Below are 27,852 nucleotides of genomic sequence, written 5' to 3' on the forward strand. Positions count from 1 at the left end.
TCACTTCGGAACACATGTGCACTTTATTGGGATTGTTTAGTCAGTGTACAGGTTGGCCCCACCGGTCTGGCACCCCATGTTTACCCCATCATTCCGAGACACCCCCTTGCCCCACCACCCCAGGGATGAAACCAACATGGGGGGAGAAGAAGTGGGGTCAGGATGAGGGTTTGCATAACAAAAACAAAAATTAAACAGGACCAAGATTTTCTTTTAAGGCTGAAAGTACAAAAAACCCAGACATAACTTACATACAAGCGATACTACAACCATGTTAAGTATGCGCCAACCACTGGGCAGCCTTCACAGAGGCAAATACGTATCTGAACAATGCAAGTTAACATTTGGAATCATGTGTCTGAACAATGCAGTTAACAAACATTTGGAATGACCTAAAGAAAAACAAAATGTACATTTTTTTAAGCCCCAGATGAGACTGCAGAACCCTGGGGTGTCTTTTTTAAAACCTAGCCAAAAACATTACTGTCTCCTTCATCGTTCCAGTTTTTTTTAAATCCTGAGTCAAGCGCCAAAAATAACTGAAGCCATGCCAATGAGTTGGTCATCTATTCTCTGCGCCTGAGTTGTGTATGAGAAATGTGTGGTGTGTGGTTGTTTTGCACAGAGCTGAAGTTGTTGGGCATTTGGTTGGGGAAGGGGAGAAGGAACAGTCTGTTTAGAAGCATTTGCGGTGGACGATGGAGGGGCCGGACTCATCGTACTCCTGCTTGCTGATCCACATCTGCTGGAAGGTGGACAGGGAGGCCAGGATGGAGCCTCCGATCCAGACGGAGTATTTACGCTCAGGTGGGGCGATGATCTGCAGGACAATGAGGCAGAGTGTCATTGGGATGCTTAATAATTTTTAAAAAGCGCATTAACTGAACCCTTATGAAAGCCACTAGAAGGCAAGTCAGCTCACCTTGATCTTCATGGTGGATGGGGCCAGGGCTGTGATCTCCTTCTGCATCCTGTCAGCGATGCCGGGGTACATGGTGGTACCTCCAGACAGCACGGTGTTGGCGTACAGGTCCTTACGGATGTCGACGTCGCACTTCATGATGCTGTTGTAGGTGGTTTCATGGATTCCGCAGGATTCCATACCTGAGAAGATACAAGACACCAGTTAGCAAGTGGAACTGCAGGACACTATAAGGGCCCAGTTTGCATGTGAGGATTTAATAAGTGGTGGATTTCTGTTGGAAACATACCCAGGAAGGAAGGCTGGAAGAGGGCCTCGGGGCAACGGAACCTCTCATTGCCAATGGTGATGACCTGTCCGTCAGGCAGCTCGTAACTCTTCTCCAGGGAGGAGGAGGAGGCAGCGGTGCCCATCTCCTGCTCGAAGTCCAGGGCGACGTAGCACAGCTTCTCCTTGATGTCACGCACGATTTCCCTCTCAGCTGTGGTGGTGAAGGAGTAGCCACGCTCTGTCAGGATCTTCATGAGGTAGTCTGTGAGGTCACGGCCAGCCAGGTCCAGACGCAGGATGGCGTGGGGCAGGGCATAACCCTCGTAGATGGGCACTGTGTGGGTCACACCATCACCGGAGTCCATGACGATACCAGTGGTACGACCAGAGGCGTACAGGGACAGCACGGCCTGGATGGCAACGTACATGGCGGGGGTGTTGAAGGTCTCGAACATGATCTGCAAGGAGAGGGAGAACACATTTTAGCTTTACAAATTTAAAAAGACAAGTCTAGCTTTTGTGACCACTGCACTCACTACATGCATTAGAGTGAGGCTGACTGAAGTTAGTAGAATAAAAGTGCAGAAAGTAAACATTCCTTCACACTTGTGCAAGTAAGTCAATGTCTAATAAAGTGCAGAGCTACTGCGCTCCTAAATAGACACAAGTGCAGGTAAGGCACACAGTCAAGAGACCTGTTGATGATAGATCATCTTATAGAAGAGAGTTCCTGGAGGAGAGGAGGGAGGGGGAAGGAAGGAGCAAATGAGAATGGAACAGAAGGAAACTGGGGAGGAGATAAACACTGAGGTCTGGAAAAAGTGTGTACCTGGGTCATCTTCTCCCTGTTGGCTTTGGGGTTCAGGGGAGCCTCTGTGAGCAGGACGGGGTGCTCCTCAGGGGCAACTCTCAGCTCGTTGTAGAAGGTGTGATGCCAGATCTTCTCCATGTCATCCCAGTTGGTCACAATACCGTGCTCGATGGGGTACTTCAGGGTCAGGATACCTCTCTTGCTCTGGGCCTCATCACCAACGTAGCTGTCTTTCTGACCCATACCCACCATCACACCCTGAACAGGGAAATCAGTTTTAGTTAAAAAGTCAAAAATTACACAATTTAGAGAAATTAGAGAAGTGTTTGCCAAGTGATAGCTGAACTACAAACATAATATTAACTGTCATTAAGTTGAACAATTTTCTTGATATAGGCTTGATTTGTGACACAAGTCACAATTTAAGGTGGCATTAAAAGTAGACATGCGCAGTCGCTAACCTGATGCCTGGGGCGACCGACGATGGAGGGGAAGACAGCACGAGGAGCGTCGTCTCCGGCGAATCCGGCCTTGCACATACCGGATCCGTTGTCAACAACCAGTGCGGCGATTTCATCTTCCATGGCTGAACTGTTAAAGATAAAGGAAAAAAGGATTAACACTCAAGCCTGCGGCCATTCCGCTTCTACTTCCTGTTAACTAGCGGAAGTTCACGAGCTCGGCCGCTAGGAGGAGCTCGTGCCCCACATTCCGAGTAAGCCAGACAAAAGGAAGTGGCGCTGCGTTCTGTTATTACCATATAAGGACATGGTTCGGTTTTGAGCAGCTTTGCGGCTACCGGCGCTTGGCGCGACGCCAGAGCGGCAACGCACGGCAAGAAAAAAAAAAAAAAAAAGGGAACAGTCCACATTACAGAAGAGCCGACAGACCACTCCCTTCATTTTACTATCGTTACAACCAGCGCCCTCCCACTGTTGCTTAATCACGCTCGCTTTTATGAACCTTTTAAGTCCTTTGAGTGAATATCACTGCGTCATGCAGCAGCACAGTCATTCATTGCACAGCACGAGACACTTAAAGGCTGCAGGTATAAAGAAAAAAGATGAAGTCTGCAATTACTTAATACTGAAGCTAGTTTATGAGAAGAGAAGTTGCATAATGAACTTATGCCGACTCATGAATGGTCACAAGCGCTTGACTGGTGATCCATTTCCTGAAAGCCACGCCTTTTCTCGGAGTGGAAGATCAGGCGATTGATTGGCAATTTCCTCATTTCTTTCTTGTCACATCTAAGAAAAGACTAAACTGATCGGGACATATTCATTCACTTGAGCTATTAATCAGTTTATCACCTTTAAAGAAAGATAAGCTAGGCCTTCTATCTTTTTACTGCAAGCCTTATAAACTGACACCAGATCAGGTTAAATAAAAAAGAAGAAATTCAGCTTTTAAAAGAGTGTGTGGGAGTATCCAGGATAAACGAGAGAGACTTAAAACTGCAACTGCTGCAAATCTGAAGGGCGTGCTAGCATGATGTGGCTAGGCTAATATGCTAAAGTAGGTCACACCCCGCCGCATCGGGCGCACAAAGGGAGCAGCCGGGATCCAGACAGCCTCAACTCGGAAACCCTCTTCAAAGTACCCCGCCTGGGATCAAATGCCAGGCGTCGCCACAATCCTGCAAAAAACGTGTACGACTACAAGGTGACAAACACCGGTTTTAGCGCAACCATTAACTCATAAGATGCCATTTACTAGAAGCCGGCTCCATCCAAAAGCACCTGTGAATCGCAGCAGCAGCGCTAATGAACTTGTCTGCAATCATAACAGTTCCTAGTTTTGTTTTGGGTTTTTTTTATAAAAAAAAAAGCCAAACACAAGATACAGATACTGCTGTTTAACAATCAATACAATTCTTGTACGGGAAGACAAAGAACCGCGTGGTCCCCGACGACAGTTTGCATTAAGGTGAATAAATTCATCCATGTTTACATAAAATAAACAAATCAGCTCGTTGTTTACTTGATAAACATCCTAAAATAAGAATTTATAAATAAGGATTTCTCCGTCTCCTTACCTTTGGGTGGGGGGCTTTTCGCTTTAAGGGAAACGGTTTCAGGCAAATGATATCCCGCACAAGCTGTGAGTGTGACGGCGCTCAGAGTGAATCCGTTAGCTGTGGGCGCTTGTTTTTTATACCCAGTCGTTTGCCTGGCTCTAGCCATAAAAGGTAAACTTTCGGAATTGCGCCCCCTGATTGGTCCGGCGTCACTCACTGGGCACGTCGCGTGCACGCTATGGTGCACCGAGCGCTCGCGATTCGAGAGAGAGAGAGAGAGAAAAAGAGAGAGGGAGGCGATAATAGCAAAGGATTGGAGAAAATAAAAGGGAAGGGATTGGTGTGGCGAGGCCTACCTAGTAAGTCTTAATGTGTAGATATACCGCTGTATGTTCAGGTTAAAAGACGTTACTTGTTTATTAAAAGTGAAATATGTCCCTCGTGCACCTGCTCAGAGCAGTTTGTTATAAACATATATGAACGTTAGCAGAGCTCAGCACCCAGGACTCCTCCCTGTGAAGGCTGCAGAGGCCTCAGGCTTTTTTTTTTTTTTTTATCAAAAGGCTGTCCTCTCTCCCGGTTATTCAGCCTGGAATAACCTGGCATTATTTGATATTTCAGACATCGAAGTAGGGTGGGGGTGATGCTGAGGTTGCCTCCACTTTGAAAGGCAGATGTGAGCCCAGTGGGAGTCACGACCACTGCATCACCAGGTCAAAAGCTTAATGAACACAGAGCTGTGGAGCTGCCCCTCCACAGGCTGGGGAATGACCAGCTTGCTGTATGTAAGGCCACCCCCTTGTCCACTGATGCCAGTTGTTTCTTATAAAGTTCATTTATATATCAGGTATGTGTCCTTCATGGTTGTCAGGTGTCCTGTAAATAGCTACCTCTTCCTCTCTGTTTGAGATACAATAGCATGATAAAGGTGTGTCATTTCAGGGGATAATGGAGGGGGGAATCTCATGCTTGTCTCAGATTTTTATGCTCCGCTTGGTTATTACGGGTGTGATTCCTGCTGATTACTATGAAGCAGGAAGTATTAAAACTCCCTGCTCTATCAGACAGACGGCCAACACTCCCATGCCTCTAGCTTAATCACTCAGTAGATCCCCTTTGATTGACCTTTATTTAAATAAATTAAAAAAAAAACAGGTTTTATTTACCAGTTTCAGATAAAACACAGAGGCACACACACTGCGCCCATTTCCACTTCCTGTTCTTGTGTGAGTACACTTTAAAACGTGTGATTTTCGGCCTTGCTCACTCCCTGAGCAATGGGCCCAATCTAACCCCTGTCACAGACTTATGCTGCGGGGTTGACCTTAGGCCTGCAGGCAGGCAACTTTCCATCAACGATTCACTGCTGTATAAAGGTTTAACATTCAATCATACCACAGTGTGAAGGTTTGAAGGTTTTACTTTAACCCCACTCTTCCTCTGTGGTCCCCCATTCCTCTCTCATCTATCTCTCATTAAATTAAAACAGCCTACACACAAATCCAGCCATCCCTCCATTCATTCATTCATTCATTCATTGCACAAGCATGCAGGTTATAAAAATGGCGAGGTGGCCTCAGTACCATTTAAAGCCACACTCACAGCAGCTCCTTCTCTTCCCCCCCACACCACTTCCCTTTCCTCTCTCAGTTGCATCAACTCTTGTGTATCTCGTTGTTCCTGCTCTCTGTTCTTTGTCATGTTGACTTTAAATGGCCATTTAAATGGACCCTTATAAGCCTCTTTTAAATGAATTACAGCTTCCTGTAGTGTGAAACGGCGCGGGTGAGACCTGCACATTTTAACCCTTCTTCCGGCTGAACTTTAATACTTGGTGATGTGCAAATTTGTTAAAAGCGATCAAATCAAGTGTTGGTTTGTGCACAGACTCATGCAGATGCAGTTAGAGGGCTTGCACATGCAGGGAAGAGTGTTTGCAGCAATCAAAATGTCTTCTGGCTACACTTGCTAATTTACAGGTCTTAACTCTCACCTAGACTTTAGCGATGTTGCCTTGAACGCTTAAAGTTTTATTCGTGTTTGTTTTATCAGTATTAAAATTGTATTTCTAATGAATAAAACAATAAAAAACAAAGCAAAAGCATGAACCCTGTTAATGGAGGTTTGAACAGAAACCAGAGGGTTGTGTCTCTGTAATGGCGTAAACAGGGATTGGCTGGGAAATGTTTAATCCGGTCTCAGGGAGTGCCTGTGGGATTTTGAATGTGTGTCTATGCAACGCATATTCGTGCATAGGTGAGTCATTGTTTCAACCCACAGCTCCAGCTCCTACTTTGATTCAGGGCAAAAGCATTTAAAGGAGGATCTATTGTTTTTTTGTTTAGTTTTGAACTCTACTAAAAAGAAGCTTTCCATCATTTACAGTTCAGAATAATCACTACTGATGTGAGGCTGGACCTCAGTGAGGGCACTCAATGCATTCTCGTCTTTAAAGCCAACTTTTTTTCTGATTGGTTGCCATCACAAACAGAAGGTATGGGCGTGGCTTGTGTGTACCTGACGGCCATATTGGGTCATGCCATGTACACTTGATATCCGTTCTGTGACATCATGCAGGACCAAAAGGATAAAAAAGTGCTAGGCTTGAGCTTTTGGCTCAATATTTGAACCTGTGGCCATTTAATATGACATCCACTATCGTAGCGGCGACAGCGGCGTCGGAGCTTCTTCGCTCACTCCTGTATAAAGAATCAAAGCGGAGCTCAGGTTGTCAGTCAGCTTGGGCGAGCATGTATTTATGTATGTTTGCGTACAGCTCTCTGGTTGGAAGTGAGAGGTCTCTGGTTAAGTGCTATGTTGTCAACACTCTTCAGTGGGAAATGTGTACTCGCCAAGTGCTTGGAATGCTGTCCTGGAAAGCCTCCTCCTCCTCCACCTCCTCTCGTGTATCATACCAGCATGTGTGTGTATGTTGTGTAAGTGTGTGTTTGTGCTTACACCCGGTGTGCCAGCCAAAAACAAGCTTTGACCCTGGGCCCTTGCTGCCAAGATCCTTACTGCTATAAAGCCACCTAATGAATTTTTCCAGGGATTTTTTTCCCCCCCAGACGGGAGTTTACACACAGTCACTTGAGGTGTTGTGTATAATAACTATTACTGTGATCACTGGTTTTCTAAATAGACCACTTGTCAAGCTAAGTGACACTTTAATGTGAGAAGCGAGTGAAGAGTCAGGGAGGGTTAGCCATTAGACATGGAACTACGCCTGAAAAGGTCCATCTTTTCTTTACAGTGTGGATCCGCCACATGACCCAATGAATCTGCTGCCAGAAGCCCCGTGCGAGGTTCCGTGTACACGCCAAGTCCGAGCTGTTTTGATGACACAAGGAGGACTCGCACGACATCAGGCAGGTGATTTTTAAGTTATGGCAGATCCGTGTGTATTATGTAAGCACGCCAACAGGTGATCTCGTTGGCTGTTTTTTTGGCTGAAGCCAGGTATTACCCCGGCCACGTGACGAGTCAATCAGTAACCCAGTGACCGCAGCAGCATTTGTGTTTATGTGTTCTTTAAGGGACAGGAGCTAACCATGACCTCGTACTATCTTTGCTGACTCTGCTTTTATGTGTCTGAGTAATTTAGAGCTCACCGGCGAGCTTTACATAGATCTGACAGTGTGTCTGTGTGACTAGTGAGAAACAAACAGTGCTCTTTTGCATGAAAACACACACAACCTTGCAAAGTGCACGCCAGTCACGTGTGTCTGTGTACACTCACTGGTCAGTGATTTGAAAAAACCCCTGCTGTGACGTCAGCACCTCAGGTTTTGCTCTTCAAATAAGGTAAGCAACCAGTCGGCCAGGAGCGACAACACAGAGCAACGCCACTCCCTGAGTTGCTAAACCCGTCCCACCGTGGCTTCCTGTTCCTCTTATGAGTAAAGACGCCACAAGTTTCCCTTTGCTCTCAACTCAGCAAGGCCATTATTGGCTAACTCGCTCGCGCTGTAACCTGTTTTGGCTCTGTGTCTATACTCATGTGTCTCTTCTTCCTCTTTCTGTCCCCTTCATCATCAAGAGAAATAAGACAGTCCACGCCATGTTTGTGGACGTGGCACTGAGGCTGAAATCAAGGCTTTTTTCTTTCTTTTTTTATTGGTCTGTGTAGGAAGGTTAGAGGAACCACAAAAGGCCTTTATTTGTTGATGACTAAAGCCGGTTTAGAGGCTGGACAAGAATCATACACAGTTACACATCAGCTTCCTTGAGTCTTACTGTTACAAGACTGCAGCTCAATACAAAAAACATTAGTTGCAATTAGCTTTGCCAGAGGCTGAAAGCACAATGCTGATGTCAGATGAGGGATGGGAAGCAGTGATGGCAAGAGCGAGCGATAAAAGCGATAAAACCATCAAATGGGATCTTGGTTGAAGCTAAGATGAAAATGGAAGCAGAAGAAGATGTCGAGAGGCGTCTTGATGTCATCTTGGAAATGCATCCTGTTTGTCGCCCGCAGGAGTTTCATTCTTGGTTCCCTGCGAGTGTTTTGTGTGACAGAGCAGCAGGAAAACAGGAGGCCAGATTAGCTTCCCGGTTACAAGCTTAAGGTGAATGCGGCTATCCGGGGATTTTCTCCTTTAGATTAATGGCAAAGTAGTTTAAACAAATACTTTGAGTACACTTTCGGTTTCTGGAGACTGACTCCAGCAACAAGTGAGCACAAATATGAGAAATAAGGGAAACCACAACTGTGGCTCTCTGCAGGAGAAAAGGAACAACAACAGCACCTCTACAGCTGAGTTTAGCTTCAGGGGACAATAACTAGTTGCTGTTTTCCATGGTGATCTGTCCTGAATCCCTACACTATATCCTGTCCACACACGGGCTATTTCCCCAACTGCCAGCTGCTCAGAACTGAGCTGAAAGGATGTTTTTATAAATACAAAGACAAGCTGGATGTTTTCCAGTTTGCACTTTTCCTGCTAAGCTAAGCTAACTGGCCGGCTGCGTTGTGCCAAAATATTATTGCCCTTATTCAAAATGTTGCAAATGACTTGTTGGTATATAACCTGTGAAACATATGTCAAACCTACTGTATCTCTTATGAATGCCATCAAGTTATTCTGAGCCACAAACAACGTTCCTGCAAGGCAGAAGCTGCGGGCTGTTTTTTGACAAATTAACTTTTACATAGCCTTCATTTATCTGGCTAAGACATCTCACTGACATTAACGTGTTCTTTTTTTTAATAGAGGTCAGGCCAAGAGCGCAGCAGAAATTACAACAAATATAACATCACAGTTGTATAAAGATATTTTTAGTAGCCAAAAGGGACTGAATTGGTTACTGTGTAGGTACGATTATGCAAAGTTATAAAGATACTTCCAAAACTGCTCATTTCTTGAGTTATATATGTCCGTACAACTCACTGATAAATCCAGTTGACTTCAGTCTTTTTACCAAAATAAGCAAAGACAGTACACACACAAAAACACACACAGAAACATTGGAAATCACTTTTTAGCACAACACTGGCTCTGGTCTTATATTTCACAGACATCAGTGAGGTCTCGTCTATCCAAGTAAACTTCTAGTGTTTCTTTCTTTCTTTTAGAGTCATCTTTTCGCCCATTTTGCTAAGCAGACATTTCTCTCCTTTTCCCCTCTCAAACACACACACACACCCTTTTGTTTCCCTCTTGTCTTTGCAGCCTGATTAAAAGTGACTTGCTGACCGATTGTTTGCCATCTGTGACTGGTCATAGTTTCAGAGAGGGAAGCCCTATTCACCGTTCTTCCCTAGCCTCGCTCCCTTCCACTCTGCCTCCCTCCTCTTTGCGATGCAGCCAATGGATTGGTCGTCTGCAGCGTCATTGATCCGCAGGTCACCGTGGTGACAGTCTGACTCCAAGGCACGGGCCAGTTACCAGCTGTGTGTGTGTGTGTGTATGTGTGTGTTGTGCCTGCCAGCTGGCCAGTTCGTGCTTCAATTGGATTAGCTTCCCATTTATGGCCTAAATGGATTCTTAACGCCGTCCCTCCCCCCCCCCCCACCTCACGACTTCTTAAATGCACTAGCTATAGACACACAAATAATGTACTGACCACGCCCCACGCTGCCACCCTGATGGTATCTTATGTCATTTATCCTAATGCATATAACATATATATAAATAATGGATGAAACTCTTAATTGTCTTTTGTGATTCCTGGCATTTTGTGATCCTCAGATGAGTTCATCCCCAGCAGTGAGGCTGGTAGTTCAAATGAATGTGTGGATATTTTTTACATTGCTGTTGATTTGCCTGTTTGGCACTTCCTGTGTGTTGGACTCTTCAACAAATGTGATTTATGTGTGTAGATTGCAGGCCACTGCAAGAGTGTCACCCTGGTTTTTGAAAGTCATGTGATTATGACCACTTTTCACACTTTTTTTGGTAAACAAACAGAGTCTCTCTATAACGGTTAAACAGTTATAATAAGGTACAGTGTTTTTCTTTCTCTCTCTCTTTCCTCTCTGCCTCTTCCTGTGCACCCACCTCACTTCCTCCTGTAGCTCTGGGCCCTCATTGGCCCAAATTTTAGGCCGAGGTGCCTTTTAAGGGTGCGATATGTTACTCAGGTAAACTGATGACAAAGCAGTCTCAACCATGAATGGAGAAATGTCAACGCAAAAGCGGCACATGTAGATGACCTCAAGCATTTGTTACGCTAGAGGTGCAGTTTTTTTACACAAAAGTGTAGAAATGCATGCAGGCTTGCACACTTTTAGATGTAAAAGCTCATTTGCAGGATATATGCATTACTGCTGCACAAGCTCAGAAGACTGACAGCTTTATCTATCTCTGTATCTAATTCTATCTCCTACTCATGCACACACACACACACACACACACACAATCCTTAGTCACCCCCTGCATGGTGGTGGACCCAGGGAGGCTTATGTCTCCTCTACCATCTGTCTCTGTCTAGTAGGAGGGAGCCTCCTCTCACATTGGCTCGTTTCACCACTTACCAGCCCTCTGATTGGCTTGTGTGGGAATTATGAGCTTCTTACAGGCTGCGGCCATGCTCCCACTTCCTGATCTACCTTACTTCATTGCTGCCCCCACTAAAGCATGGCGAGAGAGGTCAGCCACCTACTCACGCCCATGCATGCTCTTTGGTCTGCAGTCCTTGGTGATCGGCTGTTTGCACACTCCTTACATAACATGACAGCCTGTCCTCTTATTTCTGCATTTCCCAATTCCCTTTACATGTTCTCCTCTGTTTCATTCTCTGTCATTTACTTCCCCCTCTGTGTCTCCACCTAAATCAAAAGTCAGTTGCTGACCATTCCCTCAAAATAAAGCGTCCGGGGGAATTGTGGCATCGTGCCGAGTCATATCTTGGTCCACACCCTCTTTTCAGCTCTGGAAATCTATCTCCTCTCCTCTGCATAGTAACCAAGCCCACCCTTTCCCATTTGCCACCAAAAAACAAGTTCAGTGCAGCGCTGCAGCATGCACCCAGTGGCCCCCGAATTTGCTGCTGAGTAAAGTTTACATGTGTCGCTGGGCTTTGTCGTCGTATTGTGACACCTCGCTTTTGTTTTAAGCCGGCGGGGGAGGCTTATGCGTGTGTGCCGGTGGAGTATATTGTTTTTGCACGGGGCGATTTCTGTTCATTTCTGTTTGCAGTTCCCACCCTTCTCTTCTCTCACACTGGCAGTTTGAATGAGCTGCCTGTTCAGTGCTGATTGGCTGCACGCAGTTGCCATATAAGGGCATAGGCCTGCAGCAGAGGCAGGAAGTGGGGTAAGGAGGAAGTGGAGAGACGGCTCTCAGAGGCCGGCAGCAGAACGTGTGGCTTATGGAGGATTCATAAGAAATTTGCCACACCTTTTCTTTAATCCCTTTTTCTCCAGGTTCTCTTTTCAGTTTCTAATCCCTTTAATTTATGACACAATCATCTCCTCCTCTTCATCTGACATAACGATTCCCATCAATCATCTCTCTTTTCATCTTCCGTTTTCCTCTGCTTCTCCTGCCTTCTGTCTTAGCATCCCTTTCCCCTGACAAGCACATGTCAGGGAAAGCCGGTCATCCATGGGTACCACCCGCAGTACCTGTGCTTGAAATGTGTACCCGGAAGCCTCTTAATCACTCACGCCAGCGTTTTTTCAGCTTAGTGCAGCATATTAGCTTTACTTTACAAGTGCAGAGTCCAGTTGGAACTGGGCAGCAACACATGGCAACAAAGATTTACACGAGTGAAGCGTGACATAACGCGCTGGCGGGAGGCATCAAAGGAGAGGTCTCCATTTCTTCTGTCCACATCTGAACATCCAGCAGAGATTACAGGGGAAAGGGGGGAAGGCGAGCGTGTAGGTTCCTGTGCAGACTGAGGGATGTAAGATGGAGGCTGCAGTTTTATTTATAAAGTCTGAATAGTCTCCTGCCACCACTGTGGTAATCCAGTCTGGATTTATAAAGATAAACTCAAAATCTGCATTTACCCACCCCCACTCCTACCCACCCCCACTCACGGACTATGGCAGCCAAGTCAACCTATGAGCTTTGGCAGCCTCCAGGAAGTTTTGAAACTTGAGCTCTAGTCAGTAGCCTTTGTTAAATTTCAGATTTTTTAAGCTTGTGAGGGGACTCGTGTTTGAAAACGTTACCTACTAGGTAGGTGTATGTAAAAAAAAAAACCCTATGAGCCCAAAAGCTGAGGCCTCACAGCGTTTGCAATGCTCAGTTTTACACAGTTATTTCTTCTAAAGCTCTGTGTGATATTACAGATGTGGGCACAGCAGCCCCACCCACCTGCTGTTCAAATCTTCTGTTTTACGAGGGGCAGCCAGTCAGAAGACAGTTAGCTTTAAAGGTTCTGGGAAGAGAGGGGCTTATTTCAGACAGATGAGGGCCTGCTTTAAATGAGGATCAATTTGAATAGCGACTCATGCAAAGCTACCCTTACAGAGTCCAAAGAAATGAATGAGTTCTTGAGAAGGAGCACTGCTTGGATTTATCCCACTTCTTTACAGGCTTAAATAACAAAAACAAAACTCCAAATCACTCCCTTGTTAAATGAATGAGCTGAAAAGCAACATAACAGGGCGCCTTTCGTGTAATTTAATTTCATTGGCTGATTTATAGCGGGATTAATGATCAATAAATAAAATGGGCTTAATTATTGTTTTCATTTGTTACATAAAGTTAAACGTTTTTTCAGTTACAATGGGTACACTATTATGATCCAGGTGTCACGCAATGAAGCAGTTGGCCTGAAACTCTGGGGCGGTTGGAGTCTGGTAATACCTGCAAAGTGACTGTGACAGAGAGGATGACAGTGCTGCCAGTCTGATTTCACAACTCCTGCACCACTTTCTTCCGTCTCTGCAGGGTTTGTTTGTGTTTGGGTTGGAGCGTGAGGTATTTTAGAGTACATTTTGAGTGCATTCTTCATCAGTTTCAGTGCCAGAGTGCGTTTTCCGTGTGACCTGGGTGTGCATTAGTGAGGCCACACCCTCTTGTTAAGACTGACATCCATAAAAGGAGATCTTTAAGTTTGTCACATGACAACAATCTGAGGAATGCGAGTCACATGGGATGCCATCTCAAGGAAATCAGCTTCACTCCCTAAGGACTGTGTTGTGTGTGTGTGTGTGTGTGTGTGTGTGTGTGCGTGCGCGTGTCTGTGTTTATCTTATTAGTTATGAGCTCTGTGTAGACACATGATGTATCAGTGTGTTACTGATGAACAGTGCTACTCTGTGTATTTTAGTAACTTTCCCCTTTCTTTGACTTCATGTGTTTGTCCGTGCATGACTGTGTGTGTGTGTGTGTGTTGTTGCGTGCGTGCATGCTTGCTACATTACAGGGGAATTCACAGCTCGAGAAATTTCACTTCTCGTTCAGTTGTGTTTCAGTAACTGGAAACTGCAGAGGAGGACGTTCCAATTTCCTTCTCTGTCAAGAGAACAAGCACTTCTATGTGTGAGTGTGTGTGTGTGTGTTGGTGTGTGATTGATTGTGTACTTCATGTGCGGCCTGTACGCCTGTCAGTTAAGTACAAAGATGGGTGGGTTCAAACCCATTGATGCTACACAGATCGGCACACTGATGTGTCTACGAAAGCTGGGAAACAGCAATAAAACCATTAGATCCTGATGATGAGCCCTTCATACATGAAGAGTGGACCTGTAACACACATCTGTGGTCATGTAGAAATGAAAATCAGCACTCACACCACTTCCTAAAGCTGACAGTGTGGGCTACATGCTGATGCTGCTCTGTAGTGCCTCCTACAGCTGCTGATCCTCTACTGAAACCACACGGTTGTCACTTTTTTTTATTGCTACACACACAAAGGGACTTCCTCTTTTTTCACTATGAGGCACCATATAAGGTCAACGTTTTGACAGGTAGACACCACTACTTCGCACTCAAAGTTCAACCACGAGCACTTATGGCAAATGCGTTAGTCATATCTGGGCAAAAAACCAGGCTGTATAAACCACCTTTTCTTTCATCGCTGCGTATCTGCAAGCGTGCGTGTTAGTCATCGTGGGGACAGGAAATTTGAGGCAACAACCCGATGCCTGCCTTAGCTGTCCTCAGCATACCCGTTTGCGTGTTTTTTGTTTTTTTTTCTAAACTGGACCAACAGCATTAGATAGGTTTCTGTTTTAGCTTCATTTAAATATTCCTGAGTTGAGGATTTTCATTTCAGGACTGCATAACTGGTTGGCCCTGCTTGACGCCATTTACTTGTTTTTGCAAGAGATTTTTTTTATTGCCAGCAAACAAAACACCAGGCTTTCTTTTCAGCTAGTGTGTCTAGTGTGGTTAACTTAAACAGCCTGTAGTTTAACCAGAATGTATCTGTGAGGCCGCACATAAGTACAGTAAGGTTCTGTAGCTAACATGAAAGGTAAACACTTCATTACAACCCAGAATGTAAATTGAGGTAGCGAGTCTGAAGTCCGGGGTGTGCAGAAAATCAGATAGTTATGAAATACCCTGGACTGACCAGCTTACGACACATCGTCTGCATGTGATGCATTCAGAATAATTCCTTTGAGATGAAGTAGGGATAAAATGCATGAACTCAGTGTAATTCTTATCATCTGAGGAATGTGCTGTGTGGAGTTATGCTACGGGAAACCCATAAACAGATTCTGATTCAGGCTTCTGTCGGACACTGACCCTCTGTGCTGACTCAGCTCTGTACTCAGGCCGCCACCTCACTGCCTACCCCGGGCTTTTACACCATGAGAAAACTTGGATACATTATCGATCCTCATCTGAATTCGGGCATCCCTCTTTCCCATCACAACCTCTCCCCCCTGCTCCTTTCCCATCCCAGAGCTATTACCGCCCTGACCACACAGCTGAGATCCCACCTCAACCCTCCGTCCAGACACGCACATGCCAGAGGGGAAACGGGACCTCAAACAGGATCTCCAAGACTTTGGCACTTTTCTCTGGGATGCCACATAACTTCACCATCTCTCTCTTTGTTTGACAGTCTGTCCAAATAAAACACCCCTTCTTTCCTTCTCTGCTTTTCTCCCTCCTTCCAAGTCTTCTCTCCCCCCTCTGCATTGTTGTATTAAGCAAGAAATTTGCACAAACCTATGACCCAGTTGCACTCCCGTTTCCCTTTTCAATGTGGGCACATATTCACTTCCTGTCAAGTGGTTACAGTGGAAAACACTTTACTGCTTCAGCGTGTCTTTTATTGGAAGCGCAGGCAAAGAGGGAAGACGTTAGCAGAGAAACTAGCTAAGGAGACACAGGGAAAAGAGCCTTGTGTGTGTGTGTGTGTGTTTGTGTGTGTGTACTGTTACATGTATGTAAAAACATCTGTGTGTGTGTGCATTACAGGCAAACACATGGGATTCCCTAAGCAGTGGGGAACTACATTTTACCAAACACCCCAAAAATGTAGGTCAAGGGGCGCAGCAGTTTTCCTAGCACTGTTGCATAACCCTGAACGCACACTCACACTCACACACAAGCATTAGCTGTGACTGTGCTGATGTGCAGGGAAGGAATCCAGTGTAAGCAACTGTAAAAACACTTTGTGAGGCCTTCACTTGCAGCTGCGTCCGCTGGTGTCATTGTTCTACACAGGCTGATATGAAAATGTCCAATGTGTGTGTTTAGCTTTGTATGTGTGGGTGTGCCCTGTGTTAAGATATGGCCACAGTGGACAGGAGAAAATGGAGATTGGGCTTTTACAGGTAGATGACTCCCTGCACTGTCATTGGCTGAGGAATGCAGGTAATCACCTGGACTGGATTGCCTTTTAAGGAAACAGACCGGCTGTAAATCTCTCTCTCTCTTTATCTTTATCTCTCTGTCACACATGCACACGGACATGCACACATGTGACCATTCGTTTTCTTTCACCTCTGCGTCCCTTTTTTTTTTGCCTATTTTAGCTTTTAGCTCTCTAAATTCTTTGTGACTTCTGTCATCAACTTTCCTGTCACTCCTGCGCTTGAACGCACCCCTCCGTGTTATGAAAGGCTTGAAGGGGAAAGTGGAGAAACTGGGCAAAGACGGAGGATGAGAAGAGGGATTGAGAGAGGTAGTTACGCCTTTCTTGGCTCATCTGATTGTAAGCTGATAACCTGGAACATACTACCAAGCTGTTACATAAGGGATAGGAGACACCCTGAGAGAGTGTGTGTGTGAGACACAGTAAGCAGCAGTCTCATTTCTGTTTTGACCCCCAGCCCCCTCCCCCATTTTCTTTCCTACAGCACAGACAACTGTGTTAGTCACACTGCCATTAACTTCATGTGAAAAAATCTGCTTGGATGTGTGATCCAGTGTGTGCTTTCAGAGCGACCACATTATAGCTGAGAGGAAATGGAACATGTTGTACGTCTGGCTCTAATTCATCTTCCTTATTCTGACCCGATTTTAATAAATATCTGCTCGTGTGCCTGATATTGAACCGGTGTAGCTGACGTACATTAGAGATCGCTGAATGTCCTACAGAGTTATTTAATGGAAAGTCCTGTATCATTTCAGAAGTGAAAATGGGCGTGGAGGGGCAGTTTGATGGGGAATTGTGGTCTTGATTGCATAAATTATTAAAAGCAAAACTTGAATAGAAATTCCCTGCACTCTGTCATCCCCCTGAATGCATCATTCACTGTATGAGTGGGATAATATGCATATTTTTTATTCTGCTTCTTTAATAATCAGAGATTTAAAAAAAGATTCCTGTCTGTCAAAAATCAAGCGATGATGTGTGAAATGTTGTAAAATGACTTTAGAGTATATACTAAAGTATGATATGAATGTTAGGTCTGCCTCCCTAGCACGTAGCAGCATCACACAGTTGCTGCACATCTGTGATGTAAGTCTTCCATTCCACCACATACCAAAGGTACCCTACTGGATTTAGATGTGGTGACTGTGGAGGTCATTTGAGTACAGCCAACCGAGATGATTTTAGCTTTGTGGCATGTTATCCTGTTAGAACAGGGGTGTCAAACTCCAGGCCCCGAGGGCCGGTGTCCTGCAGGTTTTAGATAACATCCTGGGTCAACACACCTGAATCAAATGATAAGTTCATTGACAGGCCTCTGGAGAACTTCATGACATGTTGAGGACGTAATTTAGCCTTTAAATCAGCTGTGTTGGATCAAGGACACATCTAAAACCTGCAGGACACCGGCCCTCGAGGCCTGGAGTTCGACACCTATGTGTTAGAAGCAGCCATCTAAAGATGGATAAAGTGTGGTCATAAAGGGTCAGTAGTATTTAAAAGAATCCTCGGTTGTTACTAAGTGATCCAAAGAGTCCCGAGAAAATATCCCCCACATTATTACACAATCACAAGCTTCAGTTTCCTTTTCTTAGCTGACAGGAGAGGCACCTGGTGTGGTCTTCTGCTGCTGTAGCCCAACTCAGAAATGCTTCAGAAATGCTCTTCTGCGTACTTTTGTTGAAACCAGTGGTTATTTGGGTTACCGTTGCCTTCGTGTGAGCTTGGGCGTGTGGGTGAATCTCAGTAGATGATCATTTTTTGAAAATACTCAGAACAGCTAGTGTGGCACCAACAACCACGCCCTGTTCAGAGTCACTGAAATCACCTTTCTTCCTCATTCTGATGCTCACTAGCTTGACTGTGTGTACATGAATAAATGCTGCTGCATTTATAAATAAATCCCGTGGCAACTCATTCGTTTTTTGCACCATAAATACCTTGTTGGTGTAACAGATGAGAGTACTTTTCTTAAGGATAAGGTGATATGTGACTAATCCCAACTGGAAACGTGTTAGGTTGAGCAATGAAACAGTTAGGCTGGTCTAGTAGGAAACACTGAGTTGTGCATTATGTAACTCATATTTAAATTAAGCTGAAGTTGTTTTGTTTTTCTCAGCTTTGCATGTAGGTTTGGTTCCTTTTGAGCTGTACCAGGAACTGAAAGCTGCAAGATGTTCCATAACAACAGTGTTTCTAAAAGCGGTATTCCAGAGAATCTCATTGGGGCCATGTTATAGTTGCCTTTTAGTAGGAAATGTAACTTCCTGTAATTAATAAAGTGATAACATTTTATGATAGGGAGGTTAATGATTTCTTTGTAGCATCATGGGTGAATAAAACATTGTGTTCTACTCTATTATGATGTGTATCTACTGTGTGCGGCCCTACGCTGGGCTGAAACCAGTGTACCCGGATGTCTGGCTCACGAGGGTGGCAGCTCAGTGTGCTTTCAAGATGGCCATCTGTGCCAGATGTTAACGATCCCTGCCCCTGTGTGTACAGTGGCCGTGTGCAAGTGTAGTGCATGTGTGTGTCAGCAGATGGTGTGTGTCCATCACACACACAAACACACACACATTTTCTTCCATTATCAGTTCCCAGTCATCAATTATTCACACCAGGAGACCGAAAGCGATGAAGAAAAAACGTGTTTCCTGTAGAACCTTCCAGCTCGATTTCATTTTACCCGAAATTTGATAGAACTGCATAAATATTATGAGCATGGAAAATTTAGGGTGGTGTTTTATTCATGCGTGCTGGTGTATTTGTCTGCGTGTCCCAAAAAAGAAAAAAGAAACGGAAAAAAAAAGCGAGAACAGCTAAATCTTTCAGGGGGTCTGTGTAATAAGAGGCCAGCAGAGAACAGCTGGTGTTTGGTGTGTGTGTGTGTCCAAAGAGGCTCTCTGAGGGGGCCTCCAACCCTTTGTTGAGAGAGGGCATATCATTAGCATCTAAAACTCCTCATTGCCCGTGAAGAAAAAGAGAGATGAAAAGCTGAGGCGAGACGAAGGGAGCAGGTCAGAGACAGAGAAGAAGACAGAGAGAGAAAGAAAGAAGAGAGGTAAAGGGATGGAGAAGAAGGAGGGGACTCCGATGGTGGGGGTACAGCAGGAAAGTGGTGGCAATAACCGGCAACACCTGCCACTTCAGACAAATGGACTGTCTGTGTGTACGTGTGTGTGTGTCCAGCCGTCCACTGGGGATACACATGTGTTGCTGTGTGTCTGTGCAGAGCTGTGGGCGTGGAACCATGAAATTGGTGGATGATCTAACTTGTGTAGTATGCTGCTGTCACCAGTTGGTGGAGCAACAGAGCTCCTATAGACTGACCTGAGTGCTGTGCAGGCAGCAGACCTTAAGGTGATTTGGTAAAATAAAAAAGGATCAAATAAGACCAGACTTTTTGTTATTGCACTGTCCCTTCAAATTTTGGATTTATTTATTTGTATCTATTTAATGACATAGGACATGTCACAGTTTGGTAAAATGGAGAATAGAAGAAGAATCGACCTTTGACCTGTGGGTTAAGCTATCCTTTCAGGGATCACATCCACGTGGGACGCAGCAATATGATGCTTGTATAAAACTATGTGCACTTACATGATTATCTGAAGAAGTATATTTGGTTGTTTAAAGACAGATTTAGATTTATTTTATTTACTGAAATATTTTGGGGTCTTAAATATATACCTGATCATTTGAATCAGGTGTGCGGGAGCAGGGATTTGGCTAACACGATAACACTGAGTGGTGGGATATGTCAGTAGGTGCTAACATAAATTTGTACCAACGTACAGGAAATGTTGACAAGAACTTTTTATGGAAAGGAAAAGGTCAATTAATGTGTTCGGAGAGTGAGGCTCACTCCCTCAGTGAGTACGGTCTAAATCAGGCCTGAGAGTGGACCCCAGAATCAAGTTTGAGAAACAGTTAGGAGGTCAGGGAAAGACAAACCCTTGCATGCATGAGCACGCACACACAATTTAGTTGTTCGATTAAATGTTTATATGAAAATTAACTTTATTTGTTAAAATGAAATTAAAATAGTGAAACAACTGCTTGTTTTCTACTACAACTACAACATGAGTATATACAGAAAACTGTGATATTCTCGTACCCTTATAGCACAATATTACCCTGAGGCAACAAAGCAATTTCTGGTGCAAGGCACATTTATTGATTGATATATCATCAGGGATGCTCAAGCTCTTGAAAAGTAGGATGAAATATTTTTTTCTCCCAGAAATAATATTCATGCCACAGAGGTCTAGTCCTGCAAAAGCCTTTTTCCCATGAGTTTATATTTGTCCAATAGCCCACTTCTCATCAGTGTGCCCTGGTTCTTTAACATAGTTCATTTTTACTGTCATGTTCTGAGGTAAGCTTGGGAAGCCTTGGGGGCTTTATTGGATGCATGTTTCAATAGGGGTAATATTACCACTACATTCATACACATATGAACCTGTGCTGTTCCCACCAATGCTGTACACAGTGTTTTCATGTCTTTCGGCTCATTGTTTTGGTTTTACGTACCTCTGCTTTACTGCTTTGTCCCCGCTCTCCTGTCCAACACCAAACCGCTCAAAGACACAACTAGCAATCATCTGGTGGTCACCAGCTCCAAGTTAGCTAAGGACAGAGACAGAAACTGGCCAGCTTCGTTATCAGGTACCTGCTTACTCAAACTGATAATACGCTAATGCTGCGTTTACAGTTGGTCTTTCAGTAAATGTTTATCTCTAAATAAGTTGACTAAACCTTAACAGGGCAGGCTTTGTAAGGGTAATGACATGATGCTGTCTGAAGGAAAAGAAAAGCTCAGTATCTGTTTGTTAAGACGGAGAGAGATTTAAAGTGTGCAGCTGTTTACCGCATCGGAGATGAAAGAATTAAGGCTGGAAGAAAAGGAAGGAAATTAGTCAGGAGAAAGATCTATCAGGGCTACAGTGTTCATTCATAAGGACAGGATGTGATGTCACAGGCTCTCACAGTGAGGCAGGAAGAGGTATTTTTAGTGGTCCCGATCAGGTTTCCCTTAAGGCGCCAATCATGCCACAATCAATTCAAGCACACACAAAAGACAGAGCTCTCTGGCTTCTCCTGAGTTGTGGGGAGAGCAGTGTGTGTGAGTGTGGGGGGAGGGGCCTGAAAATGAGAAGATGTGACAGTTGCACCCACAGTTGACCGTCACGCCAGCATAAAAACACACAGAAAAACAGATAATATGTGACGCTAACAACACAAACGCATGCGCCTGCGCCGGCCTGCTTGTGGTTCATTGCTCCGTCTCTCCTTGAGCGGCCTGCGTCTTTCTGTCGGCTTCGGGCGTCGCCGTCGAACTCACAGAATCTCACACACACCACTGTGTTAAACGAAGAGAGAGGCTGTGAAGTAGCTCTGCTGATCTCAGTTCAGCTGCTTTTCTGTAGCCATGACAATGTGAGGGCACAGGGAGCTGGAGGACACCCCCAGAGCACACACACATCGACACACATCGACACACACACACACACATGCTGAACTATGACCTGACCTCTGTGTGAAGAATGGAGGTGAAGGCAAGTAGAGGGTGGGGGGCTGCCCAGTGGCTTCAGCTTCCAGTTCTTTGTTGGTGGAGAGGAGGCCCTTGGTAGGGCAGCAGCTGTGTGCACACACTCACAAGAAAACACACACACACACATTCCTTACTGATTGCAAGAGACACCAGCACACACACACAGGACCCTCTCAGACATCCACTTTCAGGATTGCTTCAGTCCATCTTTCAAAAAGTTTTTTTATGCAGTTTTCTTCATATAACAATACTTATAGAAACATTTAAAAGGCTTTAATTATGACTGACTGGACATTTAGCAAACCTGAAGCATGAAATCTGGAGAACTGTTTCTCAAGAATTTAAGAATATCAAGTATTTAATTTGTCGATGGCTGAAATCAAAGCCAACATAAAGCATAAGAACAAAAAAAAATCCCTCTTACATTTCTGACTTTATTCAGCTTTGATAATGAGACAGATTTGGTTTGAGGTTTTAAGTTAAAGTATTTCCGCTATCAGTTATTTAGATCAGCGGTCCTCAACCTTTTTTGCGCCATGGACCGGTTTATGCCCGACAATATTTTCACGGACCGGCCTTTAAGGTGTCGCGGATAAATACAACAAAATAAAACTTGTACCGCTACTGAAAAAAGAAGATTTATTCATAACACACGTGAAAAGACCCAGGAAAACCAAGTTAACAAAAAAAATGATAACAAAATAACTCTGAAAAGCGATAAAAACCCTGAACACTATACATTTCACACCTGAGCCTCAACTCTCGCGGCCCGGTACCAAACGACTCACAGACCGGTACCGGTCCGAGGCCCGGGGGTTGGGGACCGCTGATTTAGATTCAGTTATTGCTTAAGAAATTTGACTCTCAGACATTAGAGCTAACTATAGAAGCCCTATTGGGGGCTTTAACCTGTCGTTAGCATTTTTCAGGGAGAACTTCACCAATTTTCAAGCTCTTCTTAGTGAGAAAGACTCATGAGGACAGGAAAACAAAGAGATGGAAAACAGGCATTTGTTGGTTTCATGACACAAGACTGTAATGACCAGGAAAGTGATCAATACAATCAATGGAAGGACCCTGTTGTAGAACAAATTTAGCTCGTTATGTCTCCCACACTAGACTGGAGCACACTAGGGATCGAGCAGTGATGGGAGGCTAAGAAATCATTTGACGCTCGGTTTTGAAATGCTGGCACGTTTGCTACAGCCTTCTGTCACAGCATCATATGATTTACTGCAGCAGGAAAAGTGGGACAGTTCATTCATGTCTTCACTGAGTTGGTCAATGCTCACTGTAAAATATAGGTTAATGCTTGAGAGGTGACGCAGATTCTGTTCCAGCCGGTTTCTCATTATTGCTCTGCCGTCCCTGGCAAGCTAAAGCTGCTCTGCGCTCAGTTGTGCATGTCTGCTCAGACCTGATACAACCCTAGCTGACCTAATATGAGATCTGTAGAGCGAGGACACTCCATACACTTTGGTTTGCGCTTGCCTGCTCGCACACACTCACCATCAAACAATGGTTTCCGCAAGTTGGGGTTTGTAAATATAGGTCAGAGGAGAGGGAGAGTCCCCCTGCTCTCCCCATCGTTCTCCCTTTCTTTCTCACCCTGTTCATATCCGTCCCTTTCCTGCTCCTCACATTATTTTCTTTGTTCAGTTTCAGTCAGGTTAGTGAGTCACGACTAAAAACGCTGCAACAACTTCTCCACAGCTGCAGACAAAAACAACGGCAGAGAAAAATGTTGCCATTACTTTAATTAGACTCAGGTGTCTTATATAAAAAAACAACAACTCTGTTTTAATAAAAATGTCTCCCAGGCTTCCCTTTGATTGGCTTTTTTGTCCAGAGATGTTTCCTGATTGGTTGATGTCATAATGCAGCTGTGGAAAAGGAGGTGCCATTGGCTCCAGTCCAGAGGTGTGTGTCAAAGGCGGAAGCTTATTGGTCAGCTTAGCGTCCTCTGATGCAGTGCTGCGCCGTCTGCAGGTACTGAATGTAGTGCGCGCGCGTGTGTGTGTGTGCCATCTACAGCAGAGTGCCTGCCCTTCATCAACTGACAGATTTGAGGCTGATCACTATAGCAACCATCCTCAAAGCTGCTTTGAGAACAAAGATGGCGTCCCTCTCTCTTTCCCTCCCTACCTCCCCCACTGAGTCTCCACAGAGGCTTGTGCTGATGGGTGCTTGACTGAGGTGTGGTATAACATAACACCGCAAATATTACCACTCTCATCAGGTCCACAGCATCTGTAAGAGATGCATAATGAGACTGTGTGTGTGTGAGAGAGTAACTACCTCTCTCTCAAACATAATTTAAAGATGCATCAATGGAGGCAACACTGCATAGCGTGAGAGAGGTGTAAAATGTTCACACACACTCTCTATAGTAATGAAATGCCATTCCCATAGGCTGTATATAAAAGATGGCATAGCTGTCGCGATGTAGCTGATTGGTCAATGAAGTCGTGTTTTGAAGGCTTGATTTAGAGCTGTTATTATTTTGTTTGTATTTGTTTTTTTTAAAGAAGTGTTTCTTCCTCTGTCTGTGTGAAGCCACATTTTCACTGTAGTTTACAGACCCTGATATTAGTCCCCGACTTATAGAAATGAAACGTCTCACCTGTGTGTTTCAGGCTCCCAGAGGACTGTCATGCAAAGCTGACCCACAGTTATCAGAATGAATTCGCTGCTTGGATGAAAGTCACTCTACGTCTGATTGTGTTACACGTTTATGTTGCTGTGAAATGAATTACTGTGAAATACTTCAGATTTACTGCCCTCGCGTCATTATTGTTGCTTCATCTAAATAAGCACGGCACAAGTAACGACGTCTGAATGTTGTATGATTGTCAACCATTGGTTTCTGAAGTCTTGTTTAAAATGTGCATTTTCATCTTTGTCATTTTAGTTTAAAAAAACAGGTGATAAGGATGAGTGAGTGTTGCTCATTGGCTAACAACTTGTCAGCTATAAGTCGTTAGCCAATGGGAATTGACTATGTGCACGTTAGCATATGCTACTTCCAGTGCGGAAACTCCTGTGGGGAGCTTTGTTTCCGGTGTCCTATTCGCGCCCTGTTTACGGTCCAAAACAAGTTAAGCAAATGAATGAATCAAGCGGCGATTTACATTTCTATAGATGTCTTGGGCATTTACCCAATATATCTGTAAATGATGTTCATTGACTTGTCGATATTTTTTCCCCGCACCTCAGAGCAAAAGAGAAAAAGGATTCAAATGTTATATTTCTCAGTATCTGTAAACAGCGGTCCCTCGTTTATCGCGGGTGTTATGTTCTAAAAATAACCAGCGATAGGTGAAATCAAGTAGCCAATTTTATTTTTTGACAGTGCAAAACGTTTCGTGGACATCGTGGACATACAGTACTGCACTTCAGAGTCACACTGCTAGCGATCGATGCAGCAATTCTGTACTGTACAGGAGAGACGTCACGGAGGAGATCGTCTGCAGCGATCAGGACGCAGGACACAATGTGACGTAAAAAAAATAAGCATGCAAACTTGCACTAAAAAATCTGCGAAACAGCAGGTGAAAGGTGAACCGCGTTATAGCGAGGGACCGCTGTAATTTTGAAGGTAAGTCACAACATACCGTTCGTACATACTAATGTTACTAGCAATCATTCATTTTGTGTGTGGGTTTTTTTCACGGTTTGTTGACATGCTGTGTAGGTGTGTACTTGACTAGCTGATATCGACATAATGAGGGAAACATCTGGTTTGACTATTCTTCACCTGTAGTTTGAATGCTGAACATTTGCCTGTTTACATCATAAGACCAGTCACTATACAGAGATGTGCTTCTGAATGTGGACGAGGTGTCTTCTGCAGTAATGCAGTTCTGCTTGTGTTGAGTGATGTAAACAACTGATCGATCTAAACTCTTTAAACGTCAAAATTGATCATTAGATTTTTTTTATGACACAACAGTGGTGAGTGTTCCCACCTTCTGCTCTTTGTAACTTAACGCGATCTTTCCGTTTTCGAGTTTTGGACATGATTTTGGAGTATATCTTCACAGTAGCGATTGACCGCAAAGTAAAGCTACTGGAAATGTACAACCCCACATCCGGTCTCAAACCAGGAAGTTAGCATTTTCTCGTGCACAGGGTCTATAATAATAACATTCTTTCTGAAACATAGAATGACCAAAAGTACAAAATCGATTTCATTTTCTATTCAGCATGATCCAAAATGAATGACTGAGCCCACAAACACATCAGGAAAGTGTTGACAGAGGTCAAGTGAGAAAGCCATTTTCTTATAGACTTCTATAGGACTGGAAGTCTTTTATCAGCCACAGCTATCGCCATCTGGTGGCCTTCAGGTAGATTGCAGGTTTAAGGATCTTCTGCATTGGCTTCACTTTCCCCACCTGGAAGCTCCATCCATCATGTTTTATTCTGTCTATGAGCTCGATTTACTTTTGGTGCCAGCCTCCAGTGGCCATTAGAGGAACTGCACTTTTCATTCCTTGGTTATTCCTTGAATGTTGTTGTCGTGTGAGTGATTCATCAATCATTATGTTTCTGATTTCTTTTTATTTATTTTTTTGCTGGGTACACCGATTTGTTGTCAGTGACTTCATCGTTTCCACACACTTAGAAGTAAAAACATCAGTAAAAACATCTACAAACATGTAGCATGACGAAAAAAATCACAAAGTAGTTAAAGATGATTTTCTTAAACGGGCATGGCCGCAAACTAAAGCTGTAATTGGGATTTTGGTAAAGGGGATGAAATTCTCTGAGCAGCAAACAGCCTCAGAGAGGAGGGGAACATGTGTGATTGTTGACATGTCTGCTAATCCCACATCAAACCCGAATCAATTATTCATCTGAGTCCTCTCAGTTAATTTGAGCTGCGTTTGTCAGCACATAATGAGAAGGATTCTGCACTTAGGAGAAAAAGCTCACTGATGATGCTGCAGGCAGGCAACCCCCCACCAAAAACAGCCGATTCTTTCCAGTTCAGCAACACAAGTTGTCCTACAGATAAGACTACCTCTAAGATGGATGGGTGCCTGAAACATGATCTTTAAAGGATTGGCTAGCTCAGCTCAACCTAAAGACTAGAAACAGCTACGTTGAGTGTGTCCACAGTAACAGAAATAATCTACCAAGATCTCAAAAACCTCACAAACTGAACTCTTGAATGATGTTGAACTTTTATGGGAAGCTTGATTATTGCACTTTTTCTTTCCTTGAGCTGTTTTTAAAATGAGCATGTTGTGCATGCGTGACCCAGAAGTTCTTCGGTACATTGAAAATAGTTGAGGCTGGTGTACTGACACATTTTTTGCATGCTGTTAATCTTTCCATGGAAGCTCCACTGGGATCGCCACAGCTGCTGTACAAAAGTACAGATGCAAATGGTTTCTGTGTGAACGGCAATGACTCAAAAGGTGATGTTTCCGTGCTGATCTGCAGTTTAAAGTCACTGCTTTACCACACACACACACACATACGGATACCTCACAGACCCTTACACGCACATTTTAAAATTAAGTTTTGCAAAATAAGGCTGTTAGAAATGAAAACAACACAAGCCCCCAAAACGGAAAAAAATACATGAGAACGAGTGTGGTGATTTTATTAGAGTGGAGCTGAAATTACACAGAGATTTGATTTGTTTGAAGATGTTCTGTCTGAAGATTGGATTTATTCAGACTGCAGGAGAGAAAGGCAAAGATTACTAGTGATTAGATTACTGGTTAGGGGTCAGATTACTTTACGTTTGCAAACCCAGCAGAGAGGAGAGTAACAAAGACCTCAGAGCCTCGTGATCAGTTCACCAGATGTGACAGTTATTAGTTTTTTTATTAAATGAAAATGAAAATCCTGTGTGTTTCTAACTATTAAAGTTGGTATTGTATTGGTTAAGATGTATAGGACTAGAGTGTGATGTACATCCAGGCCAGCTGCACTGTATGAATGATCCAACAACACAAACACCCATTCATTCATGAAAGTGAGTGGGAGTACATCACTCTTTACTCCTCAGCTCCAGACACAGC

The 27,852-nt window shown here is 44.2% G+C and overlaps 1 protein-coding gene and 1 long non-coding RNA gene across 2 annotated transcripts; one reads left to right on the forward strand and one right to left on the reverse strand.

Moving 5' to 3' along the window:
- Window positions 1-4,172, reverse strand: actb2 (actin, beta 2). The gene is made up of 6 exons (XM_040006209.1): window positions 4,042-4,172; window positions 2,465-2,594; window positions 2,022-2,261; window positions 1,212-1,650; window positions 923-1,104; window positions 1-820 (listed from the first exon to the last, which is right to left on the reverse strand). Exons 2-6 carry the CDS (start codon window positions 2,585-2,587, stop codon window positions 677-679), a joined length of 1,128 nt encoding a protein of 375 aa, XP_039862143.1. The 5' UTR covers window positions 2,588-2,594; window positions 4,042-4,172; the 3' UTR covers window positions 1-676.
- Window positions 3,009-27,852, forward strand: LOC120717933. The gene is made up of 3 exons (XR_005692303.1): window positions 3,009-3,114; window positions 14,942-14,951; window positions 27,840-27,852. It is a non-coding gene; the product is annotated as an uncharacterized LOC120717933 (long non-coding RNA).

Source organism: Simochromis diagramma, unplaced genomic scaffold (genome assembly GCF_900408965.1).
Source record: "Simochromis diagramma unplaced genomic scaffold, fSimDia1.1 OVJJ01000510.1, whole genome shotgun sequence".
Classification (NCBI taxonomy): Eukaryota; Metazoa; Chordata; class Actinopteri; order Cichliformes; family Cichlidae; genus Simochromis; species Simochromis diagramma.